Here is a 15,227-nt window from a genome sequence, read left to right as displayed (position 1 = left end):
GCACAGTTAGGTAACAGCCTGTGGCCAGCAGCTGCCATCCTGTGTAGCTGGGGTCTACAGCTGTGCAGCTGGCAGAAGAGCAGCAAACAGCCGAGCTTCAAAGCTTGGTGTTCTGGGTTGATCGCTAAGGTCTGAAATGCCCCCCACCAGCTCATTTTGAACTCTTGCTCTCCAGAGGGAGTACTATTCCGGGGACACTGTGAAACCTTTAGGAGAAAAGACTGGGCTGGAGGAAGCAAGCGTGCCTTCGAAGGTTATACCTAGCTCCTGGTTCCCGTCGTGGTCTTTGCCTCCTAGTCTACCACTGTGTGCGTGGATGTCACTCACCACACACACACACACACACACACACACACACACACACACACACACACACGGCCATTGCCATGCTGTTCTGCCTGAGCACTTGGGGCCATGCAGTGATGAACCGGACTCTCTGAAATGGGGACTAAAACAAGTCCTTCCTTTAGTTGGTTATGTCTAACACAAAGATACACCCAGTCAGAGCTGTGAACCGGCTGTTGTCACTGGGGACATGGGTGCTCTAAGAATCACACCAGGAGGTCCCACGGCAGGAAAGCACAATCTCCCAACGTGACAGGGATCAGCTGCCTGAGGGCGGCGTGGAAGGGCACAGCGATCCCCAGATCTCGGGTGTGGCCCGTGTTGGGCCTGCACTGTAACCTCGTTACCCATTCATTACCCATCTCCTCAGTGATGTCTGAACTGATACGGCTGTGTCTGTTTCGTCTGCCCCAAGTCTGAAGAGTCCAGGTGTGTCTCCTCATCTGAGTTAACACCTGCTCTCATGGCCTCAGCGCCTTTCCCAAACCTCTCCGGCTTTCCCTGCCTTCAGTGAAACTTGCTGTCCTCTGAGGACTGAGGGGAAGGGCTTAAAATGATAGACTGTAAGCCCTAAGCGAAGTGTGAGCATCCTTGTGTTGTTTCTCCTCACTCGCCCCAGCTTCTGGTAGCCCCAGTTGATATTGCTCCACTGTCTCTGCCCATTTCCTGTGCTGGCTTTCCCCTCTGTCTTCCGTTTTTCTTTGTTCTGACTCCCCTGGTTTTATGAGGCTAGTGGAGGCCATCCTACTCTAGATGACCTTGTCCTAACTTGGTTGCATTTGCTAAGAGCATATTTTTAAGGAAGACCACATTGACAGGGAGTGTGGATCAGGACTGGAACGCATCTTTTCAGGGGACACATTTTAACCCACCCAGGCAGGGTAAGTCCTGCTGCTCCCCTTCATTAAGGCCCCCCACCCTGCTCTGTGGAACCTCTGGTTATGCTCCGCTACCCATTTTTGTTGGTCTCTGCTGTTGGCTCCAGGACACTGGGTATCTTATCCACAGCTAGCTCCTGGCCACTGTCTCCCACTCCACCCGTCTCCGTCATTCTTGCTAATATCAGCCTCCCTGTCAGCCTGCAGGCCTCTTGACCTCCACTGTCTCACCATGCGTCATCTTCCCACCCACAGGCTTCTTCGCGTCCGTGCCCAGTTTAGTCTCTGACGTCTTGCTAGACTCTTCTTGCCAACTTCCTTGATTCTTCCATCCTTATCCTCTGTCGCTCCTGTCTGGAAACACCTGACCCTTGCTGGGCTCTCTTCCCCACCTCCTCAAAAAGGGCTTCCTGAGAATAAAAGATGGGAAAAAGAAGAACCAATAGGTGCACTTCCAAATTCATGACCACACGTCTTGGTGCCGCCTGGCACTTCCCCCAGGTTTCTTGCTTTGATTCCTTTCCTATTGAGTTAGTTTTCTACTGCTACATAACATACACCCAGAAATGCAGTGGCTTAAAGCAGCACTGTCCATCACTGCACCGTCTAAAGGATAGATCAGATTTTTACAATGCCAGGGGCTCACCAGGCCAAAATCAGGAATAGTGCTGGGCTGGGCTCCAGCCAGGATACTTAGAGATAGAACTCGCTTCATGCTTGGCCAGGTTGTTGGCAGAATTTAGCTTCTCAGGATGCTGATGTGAGGTCCCTAGTCCCTTCTGGGTCTGCCCTCTGCTCCTAGAGACTGTCCTTCTTCTTGCTATGACCAGGTATAGCCATGGTAATACTTTCTTCCATTTCTCTGTCTTCCCTGTAGACCCCTGGCCAGAGAAATTTCTATGCCTTTAAGGGCTCATGCGGTTCAGTGAGGCCTACCTGGATAGCTACTCCTATCAAATCAATGATGAGCAAGGCCTGTAATTCCAGCACTCCGGAGTCTAAGGCAGGGAGATCCCAGGAGTTTGAGCCAAGCCTGAGGTACCGTCTGAGACCCTGTCTCCACAAACAAATGAACACAAATCCCCAACCAAACAAAATGATCAACCATGCTACAAACCAGGTGTGGTGGTTCACAGCTGTATTCCCAGCCTTTGGAGCTCTGAGGAAGAAGGATCATGATGAACTTGAGGCAGGCCTAGGACAAGCAGCAAGACCTTGTCTTTTCAAAAAAACCAACAAAAATGATCAATTATGCCACATGACGTTGCCCAGGCCTATGGTGACTGAAACTCATTTATGAGTTCCAGGGACTGGGGGTGTATGTGACATTAGGAAGCTGCCTTCAGAATTCTGGTATTTCTCCAACTTTCTGATCTGGTGATCCACATCCTATCCCTTCTCTTCTAATAAAGGCGTCGGTGCCACCATGGGAGCTACACCCCATGACCTTCTCTAACCTTAAGTAACTCACAGAGGCCTGTCTTAGTTTGTAATAGTTTTAGGTACAAAATACCTTGACAAAAGTAGCTGAGGGAGGAAAGGTTTACTTGAACTCACAATTCCAGGTTACAGCTCATCATTGGGGGAAATCAAGGCAGCAAGAACTTGAAGCAGGGGGCCACATCCACAGTCCACAGCAGAGGAAGAGTGCATGTATGCATGCTTAGTGCTCAGCTGGCTTTCTGTTTTTTTTATCCAGGACCCCAAGCCTAGGGAATGGTGTTGCCCATCATGGGTATGTCTTCCCACCTCAATTAATGTAATGAAGATAATCCCACATGGACATGCTTACAGACCAGCCTAATCTAGACAGCCGCCCACTGAGACTCTCTTCCTAGGTGATTCTAGATTGTGACAAGCTGATAATTAAAACTAATCATTACAGGCTTCACCTCCAAATACCATTTTTTTATGAATTTGAAGATTAAGTTTCTAATATATGAACTTTTAGAGGACATTTTTAAATCATTGTGTTATGGCAGTTATCTTGACCCTTCAAATTTACACACTTAGGCTATGCACCTTCTTTCTTTCTTTCTTTTTTATTTAATTATTTTTGAGCTGAGGATCGAACCCAGGGCCTTACACTTGCTAGGCAAGCGCTCTACCACTGAGCTAAATCCCCAACCCGCACCTTCTTTTTTATGTGTGTGTGTGTAACTGGGGCTTATGCAGCCCAGGCTGTCCCCAAACTAGCTATGGCTACCTGAGACCCCTGAACTCTTGGTCTTTCTGCCTCCACATCCCAAGTGTTGGGACTGCGTGCAGACCACACCTACCTTCCTTGTCTTTAGTTGTACCTCTAGGTCTCTCTTGCCTTCCTGAAGACTCAATTTCCCCCCACCTTCTCTTCTTCAGTCTTTTCTTGACTTCAGGAACAAGAATATCAATAGACAACCATGATGTAGTATTGACTTTTTTTTTTTTTTTTTTTTTTGACAAGGTTTCTCTGTGTGTAGCCCTGGCTGTCTTAGAACTCTCTCTGTAGACAAGGCTGGCCTCAAAGTCATAGCGATCCACCTGCCTTTGCCTCCCAAGCTGGGATTAAAGGTGTGCACCACCATCACCCCCTGGCAGTATTGTCTGTTTTTTTTTTTTCCTTTTTTTTAAAGATTAGATTTATTTTATTTTATGTGTGAGTGTTTTGGCTGTGTATCTGTATGTGCACCATTCATGTACTTGGTGCTTGCAGAGGTCAGAAGAGGGCACTGGCTCCCCTGGAACTGGAGTTACAGACGGTTATGAGCCACCATGTGGTTTTTTTCTCCAATAACAGCAAGTGCTCTAAACCACTTAGCCATCTCTCCAGCCCTATGTTGCCTGTCTTTAAAACACACTAAACCTCCAGACTCCACCTTTGACTTCAGTCACAGCAACACTCCCTGAAAAACAAGTGGACTTTTGCTCACCCACTTCAAGCCAGATGCTACAAGGTGGCTCTTGTCAAATTTTAAGTCTTTTGGAAGCTGGGTCCTCAGGCATCTATCTCATGGCTCAAGAGCCAGATGTCCAGGTGGCTCCCAGAAATGGCTGGCAGGTGATGGTGGCTCCTGGCTAGAGCTTAACTTAGCTGGTGCCGGTGACCAGCATGTCCACATGTCTATGTGATTGGGCTTCTCAGAATGGAAACTGGGTTCCAAGAGGGAGTATCCCTGGAGCTAACATTCCAAGAGAACCAGCTAGAAGTCACAGGCATCTCGAGATCCAGCTTTGGAAGATATGCAGCATGACTCTAGAGACTGTAGGTGAGACACCAGACCATGCTAGATGCAACTTTAAGAGTTTACATACAGGCCAAGGTGATTTGGAGCTATTTTTGAAGAATTGCTACCCTAGTCACCAACAATCTGATTCTCAGATTCTCATATTTCTTTTCTTCTTCTTCTTCTTCTATTCTTCTTCTTCTTCTTCTTCTTCTTCTTCTTCTTCTTCTTCTTCTTCTTATTATTATTATTATTATTTTGAGTAAAGGTCTCATTATGTAGCCCAGGCTGGCCTGAAACAGAGATCACCTGCTTCTGCCTCCCTAGGATTGGAATTAAAGGCATGCATCACTATGCCTGTTTTCTTTCTTTCTTTCTTTCTTTCTTTCTTTCTTTCTTTCTTTCTTTCTCTTTCTTTTCTTTCTTTCTTTCCTTCCTTCCTTCCTTCCTTCCTTCCTTCCTTCCTTCCTTCCTTCTCCCTCTCTCCCTCCCTCCCTCCCTGCCTTTCTTCCTTTCTTTAAACTTGCCATGTAGTTGAAGATGACTTTAAACTGATCCACTGGCTTCCACCATCATGCCTGATCAATTTATGTGGTGCTGAGGATCAAACCCAGGGCTTCATGCATGCCAGGCAAGTACTCTTTTTTGTTTTTTGTTTTGTTTTTGTTTTTCGAGACAGGGTGTCTCTGTGTAGCTTTGTCTCTGTGTAGCTTTGGCACCTTTCCTAGAACTCACTCTGTAGACCAGGCTGGCCTCGAACTCACAGAGATCCACTTGGCTCTGCCTCCCAAGTTCTGGGATTAAAGATGTGACCCACCACTGCACGGCTAGGCAAACACTTTTATTAAGCTAACCACATCCATATCCAGGTTTCCTCTCCATACTTCCATGTGAATGTCTAATGACATGACTAATGGCCTATATCTGGTTCTCGACCACAACACTTCCTTGGCTTTTTCCATCTTAACTAATGTGATATCATTGTTTAAAGTTGAGACTCTCTCACTTCCTGTCAACCCCTCCCCAACACAAAAATGACCATTAAGAAGCAAAGCCCCAAAGAGAACTGTTTTCTGGTAGGGTATTAATAGAATTCTTTAAAGATGGTAATTTTTTCTTTATAGAGACAAAAGCTATTATTAGGTTTATAATATAAAAACAGCCCATTACTCTGTCCTCATATATTCTCATTCCTCAAGTTAACCACTCTTAACTATTTAGTCCTTTCTTCTATGTGCTTGATATATATGTTTAATAAACACATAAACTATATACAAATATATTTAATAAACATACAATTATTATATATTTAATAATTATATATATCAGAACTTAATAAGCCAGCTTTTAGATAACAACAGTAGAGCAAACCTGAGGGCTGAGAACCTGGTAGTTACCTGGTCCTTGAGGCTGAAACCTGGCAGTCAGAGCAGTGCCAGAAAAGCTGTTTCTCACTGCAGGAGGGTGACAACCAATAGTTACTCAGTCCACAAGGCAGGGTGCTTCAGTGGTCCCTATATGGTACCAGAAGCTTGAAAGTTTCCTGAGAGCAGCTTTTCTCTAGTCCTTGATGAAAGCTTGGAAATGAATCATCACCATCATCATCACCACCACCATCACCATTATCATCATCACCATCATCATCATCATCATCATCATCATCTTTCTGCAATACCTTTTTTATCTGAGCTGCTGACAGAAGGTACCGCCTACCATCCCAGTGGGTCTTCCCACATCAGTCGAGGGAATCAGGACAATTCTTTAGGTGAGGCTCCCTATTCAGATGACTAATTTGTGGCAAGTTGACATTAAAACTAACCATGATACTTGTATATTTAAAAGGTTCTCATGTTGTATAGACATTTAAAAAATTTTGATGTTATGTTATCTATTGCTTTAAGCATATTTATTTATCTTATATTTATTTATTTATTCATTATATGTTAGAGAGAGAGAGAGCTTCTGGAGATTGGACTATGGTTTCTCCTGCTGAGTCATCTTTTGGTCTCAACTTAAGCTCTTTCATAGACTCACTTCTTGCCCAACCAAATACATTTACTTTTTCTTTCTTTTTATATAAGGAGTGTCATGTAGGCCAGACTGGCCTTGAACTCATTACAGGGCTGAGGATGATGTTGACTTCCTGATTTTCCTACTAAGATTACACTTAGCCCATTTACTTATTCTTTTAAAAATATTTATTTATTTATAACAATAAGTGTGTGTGTGTGTGTGTGTGTGTGTGTGTGTGTGTGTGTGTGTAAGGCAGGGGAGGATGTTCAGTGTCTTTGTCTATTGATCTTCTCTGTATGCATTTATTTATTTATTTACTTATTTATTTTTAGACAAGGTTTCTTACCAAACCTGGTTCTAGCCATTTTGGCTAGGCTGGCTGACTAACAAGGTCAACATCGGAGTTACAGGCATGGGGACATGCTTTGCCTTTACATGGCTGCTGGGGATTTGAACTTGGGCCCTCTTGCTTTCACAGCAAGTGCTCTTACCCGCTGAGCCACCTCTCCTTCTCCTCCTTCCTTCTTCTCCCTTTTCCTCCTCCTCCTCCTCCTCCTCCTCCTCCTCCTCCTCCTCCTCCTTATTCTTGAGACAAGGATTTACTGAATAGCTCTGGCTGGCCTAGAACTCACTAAGTAGACTAAGGTGGCCTTGAACTCACAGAGACCTGCCTGCCTCTGCCTCTGAGTGCTGGGATTCAAGCTGCGCCCTTTACACCTGGCCTCACTCTTGTTCTCGTCTTTCCCTCGGAGCTTTGCTGTGATTTTTGGTCAAGGTCACACTCCATGCTGTCTCCGTCCATTCTCTCTGCTGTAATACCATAGCCCGTGCGGCTGACAAGCAAGTGATAGAAAAGTACTTTTCACGTGCTTCAGCCACTCTGCTAGGGAGCGTGTGTGTTCTTTTGTTGTCTGTGTAGTAATTTAAAAAAGGAAAAGATGATTCCAATCCCCCAAAAGACAGGAATTACAAAAACAGTACAAGAGGGACTGGAGAGATGGCTCGGTGGTTAAGAGCACTGCTGGAGGACCTGGGTTCAATTCCCAGCACCAATGGCAGCTCACGAACATCCATCTGTAACTCCATTTCCAGGGGATCCAAATCTTGTAGGCTGGCTGTACTCTTGAGGCCAGAGGCTCTTGGTCTCATATACCTGTGACTTAGTTTCCCCTAGTGGTAGCAGCTTGTATAACCAGTACAATAGCAAAGTTGGGATGCTGATATTGGCCAAGGTCACAGGCTTCCTTTGGATTTCACCAGTCTTCCACGTTCATGCTAAATGTCTCTCCAAGACACCACTTCTCCTTATTTTCACCTATAACTTCTGTCCAAGTCATCATCCTCTCTTTGGACTACTGCAGTAATTCCCTCCTCCTCAAGACTGTGTCCCACTCTATAGCCCAGGCTAGGCTCACCATGTAGCCCATTCTGGCCCAGATCATGGCACCCCACTTGCTTCCAGACCCCCAAATACTGGGACTGCAGATATGAGCTTCTACACTTGGGTTTCCCTACTTACTGTTTCAATTATTGTTCTCTAATCTCTCTCCACAGAGCAGCAAGAAAGAGCTGAGCGCAGGCTCAGATTAGATCCCGATGCATCCAACCAGAGGCCTGTGCATCCCATGAGAGTTATGAATGTGGTCCAATACTAAATCATAAACTTCCATATCCTAGAATTTGGGAGGCTGAAGCAGGCAGATCTCTGTGAGTTCAAGGCCAGCCTGGCCTATGTACAGAGTTCTAGGCTAGCCAGGGCTATATAGAGAGATCCTCCAATCATCAGAGTCCTCCATAGGCGTCTGCTCTTGATTCTAAGCCATCTTCTCTGACCTGGGGTCTCCCATTGGCTAGGCAAGAGATACTTTCTCTCCAAGGGTGGGGGAAGATTCTGGGCCACATAATCTCTGGAGACCAAGAGCACTGGGCCTTGGTGAGGAAAGCTGTCCCGCCATTACCTCAAGCACCCTTGGGTTGAGCAGAAGGTGGGGCAGTGACTCTCTAGCCCATGCTAGAGCTCAGAAGGAACTCAGCCTAGTGTTCTATCATGAGTGCACATGGGAAGAGGTACCTGCCCTGCCCCCAACACAAAAGCTATAAGGAGTTGGGCTTTGTGCAAGAAGGCAGGAAGTTGCATGTCGCAGGTCCCCGAGGCTGCGATGACTTTCTTGCTGGCCAGTGAAAATCCCCACATGTCATGGTAATCCCCTTAGCCTTTCAAGGGAGTTCTAGATGCCAGAGGAACTGCTGGAATGATGACTTTGAACAGTTTGTCTCAGTGGGCAGCTCCGTGCAGATGTAGGGTACAAAGAAAGGCATTAAAAAACCATTTTAAGTAAACCTTTTGAAAAACACTTTAGTGCGGATATGTGTATATAAGCATACACAAGTGTGCCATGGTGTAAGTGTAGAGGTCAGGACAGCTTTTAGCCACTGGTTCTCTCTTTCTACCAGTTCCAGGGATTGAAATCAGGCCACTTGATGACAAGTAATGTTACCCACTGAGCCATCTCACCAGACCCAAGACACTTGGCATTTGATGCTTTTGAGCTAGAATTCTAGGCCTTAAGGTGGAGAACTAAGCAGCTGAAGGTAGAGAGCAGTCGGAGCAGTGAGGATGTGAACAGGAGGCCTGGGGCATAGTGAGCCTGGAACCTCAGGCCTTCCTAAGTGCCCCAGATACTAAGGACATCCCACAGCCTCTACAAGATGTGCTGACTCAACCAGAGGGACCGATGGGTGTCATGGCCAGCTGCTGAGAACCGTTAGTATTCCTGTCTGTGTTATGATTGTCTTGGGTTGGTTTAGATTGCAAGGCCTCATGTCTTTTGGCCCATATCCTCTTCAGACCTCCTGCCCCATGGTCCTCTGTGGCTTCTTAGGCTGAGTCTATTCTCTCTAAGTCTGCAACTTGGAGATAACGTCAAAGGGCAACTCCACCTCCCTAACTCTCCAGGGAAAGAGTGCCAAGTGTGACAAAGGGCACACCAGGAACATCACCCAGGTGCTAGGCTTCTCATTTGGGCTTCCTACCTGGCCTCCCAATTCCTCCCAGAAAAACACTTTGAAATTGACCTCCCATTGCTCCAAGGGCAGAGCTTTCCAAACTTGCCTGGCACTAGTGGGGCCTGTGTTGGCGGGTGAACTCATTGCTGTTGCTGGATGAGTCAGCAGAGAGAGCACATATTGATTTGAGTGAAGATCTCACAGTAGAGTCATGTCCCTGTGGGAGGGGGGGGGGTGCAGAAACGGGGAGAGAGGAGGCCAGGGGACAGGACAGGCTGGGGTACCCCAGTATCCTGTTGGAAACACCCAGCCAAGCCATCTGGGTCAGGGACCATGGCAGAGCAAAGGAGACAGACACCAGGGCAGACTCCAGAGGCTTGGTTTTATTGTGCAGTTTTTTCCCCCCTCAGTGAGATGCGGTAAGCTGGGGCGGCGTTACACACAGGACAGGCAGAGCTGCCAGCAGGGAAGTGGGTGTTGGGAAAGCTATCTTCCAAGAAGTGGTCACACTGGGTCTCACTTCACTACCGGCCTTCCACCCTAGGAGGTCCCAGAGGAGGCAGGTTGCAAGACTCTGGTTGTCTGGGGGTCAGGGACAGCTAGAGAGGCTGGCACAGAGAGGTAAGGGAAGGAAGAAGGAAGAATCTCCCTCAGCAAACTGGGTCCACCTGGATGGTGCTAGGACCTCCTTCCTGCACCGACTTAGATCCTGCTAGTTAGAGTTCTGGCTCCTTGGGAACAGATGAGGGGCTTGCCTTCCTCTGCCACACTTTTCACTACAGGCAGTGGCGGAGACAGGAGGGTGGTGTTACCTCACCGCCTACCCCTCCATTTTCCCGACATTCTCTGCCTGGACCTGCATCTTGATTGAATGAGCCCTGGCTCAAGAGCTCCAGGGGGTGCTTCTTCGGTGGTATGAGGGGGCTTGTATGTGGTGGCTGAGAACGACCTTGTGGAATCTCAGTTCTCCTCCTCACTGGACGGGCCACAAAGGCTGAGCAGCACCCTGATATCTTGAGATCTTAAGGCCCCCCTCGCTGCCCGCTGAGTGATAGTTTCATCAAGAGTATGACCGTACCAGGCACAGGCACACTTTCAAATCCCTCATCCATGTTTCTTTAAGGCATCTGGCCTGGTAGGCAAGGAGGAACCCCCCTGTCCCCCAGGGACTGGTATCCTGTCACCCATCCATGAGGTCCCCAATCCTGGCCTCCCTTGTCACAAACTCCCAGGGAAAAGAAAGGAGAAACTCTAAATAAACAGACAGAAGCAGCCCTGGAACAGAGTATAAAATGGCAGCCAGTGGTGTGCGGAGAGGGTGAAGTGTCAGAGGGGGGTGGGCGATGGCATGCAGCACTGGGGTTCCTTACAAGGGACAGGGTCCCGATTTCTCCCCAAGGCATCTGAGGGACTGGGGAAGGGAGTCAGCTGACCCAGAGAAGCAGGACCTCTGTACTGGGCCTTGAAGATTTCCTGTTTCTCTGTGGACCCAACCAGTCACAGAGAAATGAAATCCGTGGCTTGGAGGAGAGAGAGGGAGAGCAGGAGCAGCCATGAGGTGTTCTGAACCAGCAGGCTTATGCCATCACACTTCACCAGCTTGTCTGTGGAGAGAGAAGGAGGTCAGAGGAGGAGGGCAGCAGAGACAGCACCAGGTGTTATCCTTTTAAGGGGGTTGGTGTCTTAACGGACTCAACCTGACAGTGTAACGGTGTCGGAACCACCATCTTCCCACTAGCCGATTCCTCAGCTCTTGAATATACGCCTCTACTACAAGCGTTGCCTATCTGGCCCCTGATCTTTCCCCACTCACACAGAGGGCAGCAGTTAGGGGAGGCTATAGGGCCCCTGTCCCCTCCAGCCCAGCTAATGGAGCTGCTGGTTGGTCGTCCCCCCCCTTCCCCCCCCCCCCAGGCAGATTGGTTAGCCCCAGCATGGCTAACCTGGCCATTTCATCTTTCTGGGGACCAGTCTCACCTCTGAGCACATCAACGTTTTGAGAGGAGACTGAGGGAGTCTGGCCAGAGGACCGCAGCTCACACGTGTAGATGCCCTCATCCTTGCTGGTAAAGTTGGCTAAGGTGAGGATCTTGATGTTGTGGTGGCTGGTGAAGGTGGTCCGGGAGCGGTATGTGTGCTCGGGTACTCCAACAGTGCCTGCCAGTACGTGCTTCTTTTTGTCTCGGGTCAGGCTGAACTCGTGCTGGATGGGCAAGTTGGTGTTATTCTCATGACGACAGTCCAGGCGAAGGTTCTGGTCCACTAGGCAGGCGGTCAGGCTGGTCACCTTCTGCCCTCGGGACATCTGCAAGACTGGCACAGCAGTGTCTTCTCTGAATTGGGGGAGATACAGAGCAGGGGCCTCCCTCCTGCAGGAAGAGTAGACTGGGGCCTGGCTGGGGAGGATGTGGGGTTTGCACGCACCCCTGGGGTACTGGTGGGATATCATAACAACCCCCCCCCAACTTCTATCTCTAGTCTACTCAACCTCTAGAGCCCATCTATGGTCCCAGAACTGGAGATTAAAGGGAGTTCTTAGTTCCTGCATGGAGTTTCCAATTTGGCAAAGCCCACCACCGACCGACACAGTGAAGCTGAGCCCTCTCAGCCACCTGTGCCTCGGCGGAGTCTATGACAAAGAGGCTACTTTCCCAAGGGAAGGGAGCCGGACGCCCTGGCTTGCCAGCCTGCCCCTTGCCCAGTACCTGAAAGCAGGAGAGCGATGCTGATGACTGGGTTCATGGTGCCAAGGGTTCTGTCCTGGATCCTGGGGTGGGGAAAGCTGGGTATCAGCCAAGAGGTGAGACAAGTGGTTCATGTTTACCGTGAGGGCGTAAGGCCCACAGAGGGCATGGGGGACACCCAAGCCCTCTCTTCACCCCCTTCACTTCCTGCTGGGCAACTTCGGCCACTGTTTTTTCCTCTGGGATTTAAGACCTCTGAGGCAAGGATTGCCTACATTTAAAATTTTGATTTGGTAAACAGCACGTGACTTTTGCTCTCTTAATCAGAGTCTGAGTGCACGCTTCAGGAGGGTTAGACTCGGTCATGTCGCTGTACAGCTGGTCTCCAGAACTCATTCGGTCTTTCCAAATGAATGCTTTCAGAGCCATTAAACAAATCTCTCCTTGGGGACTACTTCAGAAGAAGATCCCTAATGCCCAGATCAGCCCTAGCATATAATGGATACTCAAATATTTATTTATTTATTATTATTTTATATGGTCTCACTATGTAGCTTGGGCTGGCCTCAAACTTACCAAACTGGCCAGTTTCCTGAGTGCTGGGATTATAGATATGCACCTGCCTTATTATTATTATTATTTATTATTATTATTTTTTGAGACTATATCTCCCAATGTAGCTCAGGATGTCCTCAAACTCTGCCCTGCCTCAGCTCCCTGAAAGCTAGATAAAAGATATTTTCTGAATAAATGAGGCTCTCTAAATCTTATATAAGAATAGGATTGTGGCCAGGCATGGTGGCACATGCCTTTAATCCCAGGCAGAGGCAGGAAGATCTGAGTTTGAGGTAGCCAGCTGATTTATAGAGCGTGTTCCAGGATAGCCAGGGCTGCTATACAGAGAAACCTTGTATGAGAGAGAGAGAGAGAGAGAGAGAGAGAGAGAGAGAGAGAATAGGATTTGTGAAAATGAGAAAATGGTAAACATCAGGCACTATGCCCCACAGTAAGTGATCCAGATAACTTAATGGCTGGAGATGAGGTCAGGCACGCATGTAGCTAAGGTGCCACAGAGGCCTGTACAGGGCACAGGATGTGAATGAGCAGCCATAGTGCTCTGGTTATACATAAGCCAGAGGTACTTGCAGATGGCCAGCTCTCAAGGGCTGCAGTTTTCTAGTCCAGCGCTCATAGCTTCCCCACATAGGTTTTTCTCCCCACCCTTGCTGCCCCGCACCCAGGAGCCCCCTTCTCAACACATTGGCAACACTGAGCAGGTACTCTAGGCTGCCCTTGCCCAAGAGAGCGTTCTCGGGCTCCACCTAGGCCACACAGCCCTTGCGCAGGGCACACCATTCTGCCACTCTCACAGTCCAAGGTCCATGGGGGAAAAGATTAGGGTCTCGGGGATGGGCCGCGACAGCGAATGTCATTTCAGCTTGAGGAGCCAGATCCCAAGGTTCTGTGGCGGAGATGACGTGTGGGGGAGGGTAGTATTGATTTGTTTTATAGCCCTGGTGAGTTTGGAATTCAAGATATAAGACCAAGTTGGTCTTGAACTCACGATCCTGCTGCTTCCATCTCCTGAGGGCTGAGATTACAGGCTAGCCTACCATGCCCAAGCCCGCATAGGGCTTGGATTTAGGAACACTGTTATGGAGGAGGGAGTGTGGACTTGGGATCCAGGGGAGGAAGAGGGAACCCTAGAGGACAGAGATGGGGCTGGGACCGGGGAAGCCTGGCAGAACTAGATGGAGAGGTAGAGTGCGCTAGCAGAGGCGGTTTGTGTCCTGGTGCCCCAGGCTCAGAAGCCCACACCCAGCCAAACTCTGCGGCCCCTCCCTGAGGCCCTGCCTGGCTGATCCCACCCTGATGCCATTTCCTTATTTCAGTCCTCCTCTATCAATTGAGGTTCCCCTTCTCCCCGGTTGGCATCCTTTCTAGCTCTCCCCTCCCCCCGCGCCTATCACCTAGTCCCCTTCCGCAGCACTGCGGTTTCCTTACCTGAAGTTCCCCCGCACCCGCACCCAGCGAGAGCTGCGAGGTCACCCGGGCGGAGCCTCCCTCCAGCTTGCCCCCTGCCTCTTCCTATCTGCACTACCCCCCTACCCTAGGGATCTGAGCTTGGGGACCTCTGGGTGGAGGGCAGAACCAAAGGTTGTCCTCAGTGTCCTTCCTCACCGTTCTCCTCTGGCACTCAGTCTCTGACAGCGCCTGCCCGCCAGCAAAAGCTTGAGAGCCTCCCTGCACAGCCTCTCCCGCTCAGCCTGAGATGCAGGTCCCTTCCCCAGTTCCCGCGCCCCCATCAAGGAGCGCCCTCACACCCTTTCCCAAAGCAGCAGCTGGGAGGGCTTGCATCCTCACCCTGTGGCTCTCCCTGTGTGTGCGGGTTCCTGCTGGCTCCCGCTCTCACCTGGACTCTGGTAGCTGCAGCCTCCTCCGGATGCACCACCGCCTCCAGTAGCTGCACCCAGCGCTGAAGCCCGCAGTTTTCACCAGGGGTGGGGGAGAGGGGGAGCGGGGAGGGCCTCGGGGTTCAGCCAATCAGAGGCTAAGGGGAAAGGATGGAGGGGGTGGGGAGGCGGGCTAGGGCGCGCCTGGGTGTGGGTAGGTGGTTTGCTGCTGCTGAAGGGGTACCCTCACTCCTATGGCTGGCTGGCCTGCTCAGGGAATAGACAGTTTGGGAGCCCCGGAATCAGGATGGGGCAGCCTCCTTCTCACACCCTGAGATGCTGGCTCTCCTTTGAAGGTTGTGTAACCCTTTCTCGGCTAGAGCTTTCAGAAGTCTGGACAACAGAAGGGTAAAGAGTGCTTGTGGGGAGGCCTGCTAGTTTACCCCTTCTTTTCCCTCTAGGCTGGAGCCTCCAGTGATGAGTTTCGGCTTTGGAGCCTGGTCTTTCTGCCAAGGAAATTGGTTGGTTGTTTTCCATGCTAGAGCAGCCGTTTGAAAGCAAGGGGTACACCGGCCTGGCCCCCTCTCTGTTGCCTAGGTGTGCCCACCTCCAGGTACTCAGAGCACTTGGCTCTGCGTGGAAACAGTGCTTTCTGCCTCTGCCTCTGCTTCTGATCTTGAGCTGGCACTTCCTAGCCCAGCCAGC

General features: G+C 49.5%; 1 protein-coding gene across 3 annotated transcripts; it reads right to left on the bottom strand.

The window, feature by feature from the left end:
* Nucleotides 1-9,808: 9,808 nt before the first annotated feature.
* Thy1 (Thy-1 cell surface antigen) lies at nt 9,809-14,744 on the bottom strand. Of its 3 annotated transcripts, none has more exons than XM_036194014.1 (4): nt 14,543-14,744; nt 12,151-12,212; nt 11,423-11,758; nt 9,809-11,049 (listed from the first exon to the last, which is right to left on the bottom strand). In XM_036194014.1, the coding sequence occupies exons 2-4, from the start codon at nt 12,185-12,187 to the stop codon at nt 10,943-10,945; spliced, it is 480 nt and encodes a 159-aa protein (XP_036049907.1). In that variant the 5' UTR covers nt 12,188-12,212; nt 14,543-14,744; the 3' UTR covers nt 9,809-10,942. The 3 variants fall into 3 exon arrangements, with proteins under 3 accessions (XP_036049907.1, XP_036049908.1, XP_036049906.1); XM_036194015.1 differs by having other exon boundaries at nt 14,494-14,611; XM_036194013.1 differs by lacking the exon at nt 14,543-14,744 and adding an exon at nt 14,311-14,400.
* Between the last annotated feature and the right edge of the window lie 483 nt (nt 14,745-15,227).

The sequence above is a fragment of the Onychomys torridus genome, chromosome 7, assembly GCF_903995425.1.
Source record: "Onychomys torridus chromosome 7, mOncTor1.1, whole genome shotgun sequence".
In the NCBI taxonomy this organism is placed as follows: Eukaryota; Metazoa; Chordata; class Mammalia; order Rodentia; family Cricetidae; genus Onychomys; species Onychomys torridus.
This window is presented reverse-complemented; position numbering and strand designations above follow the sequence as displayed.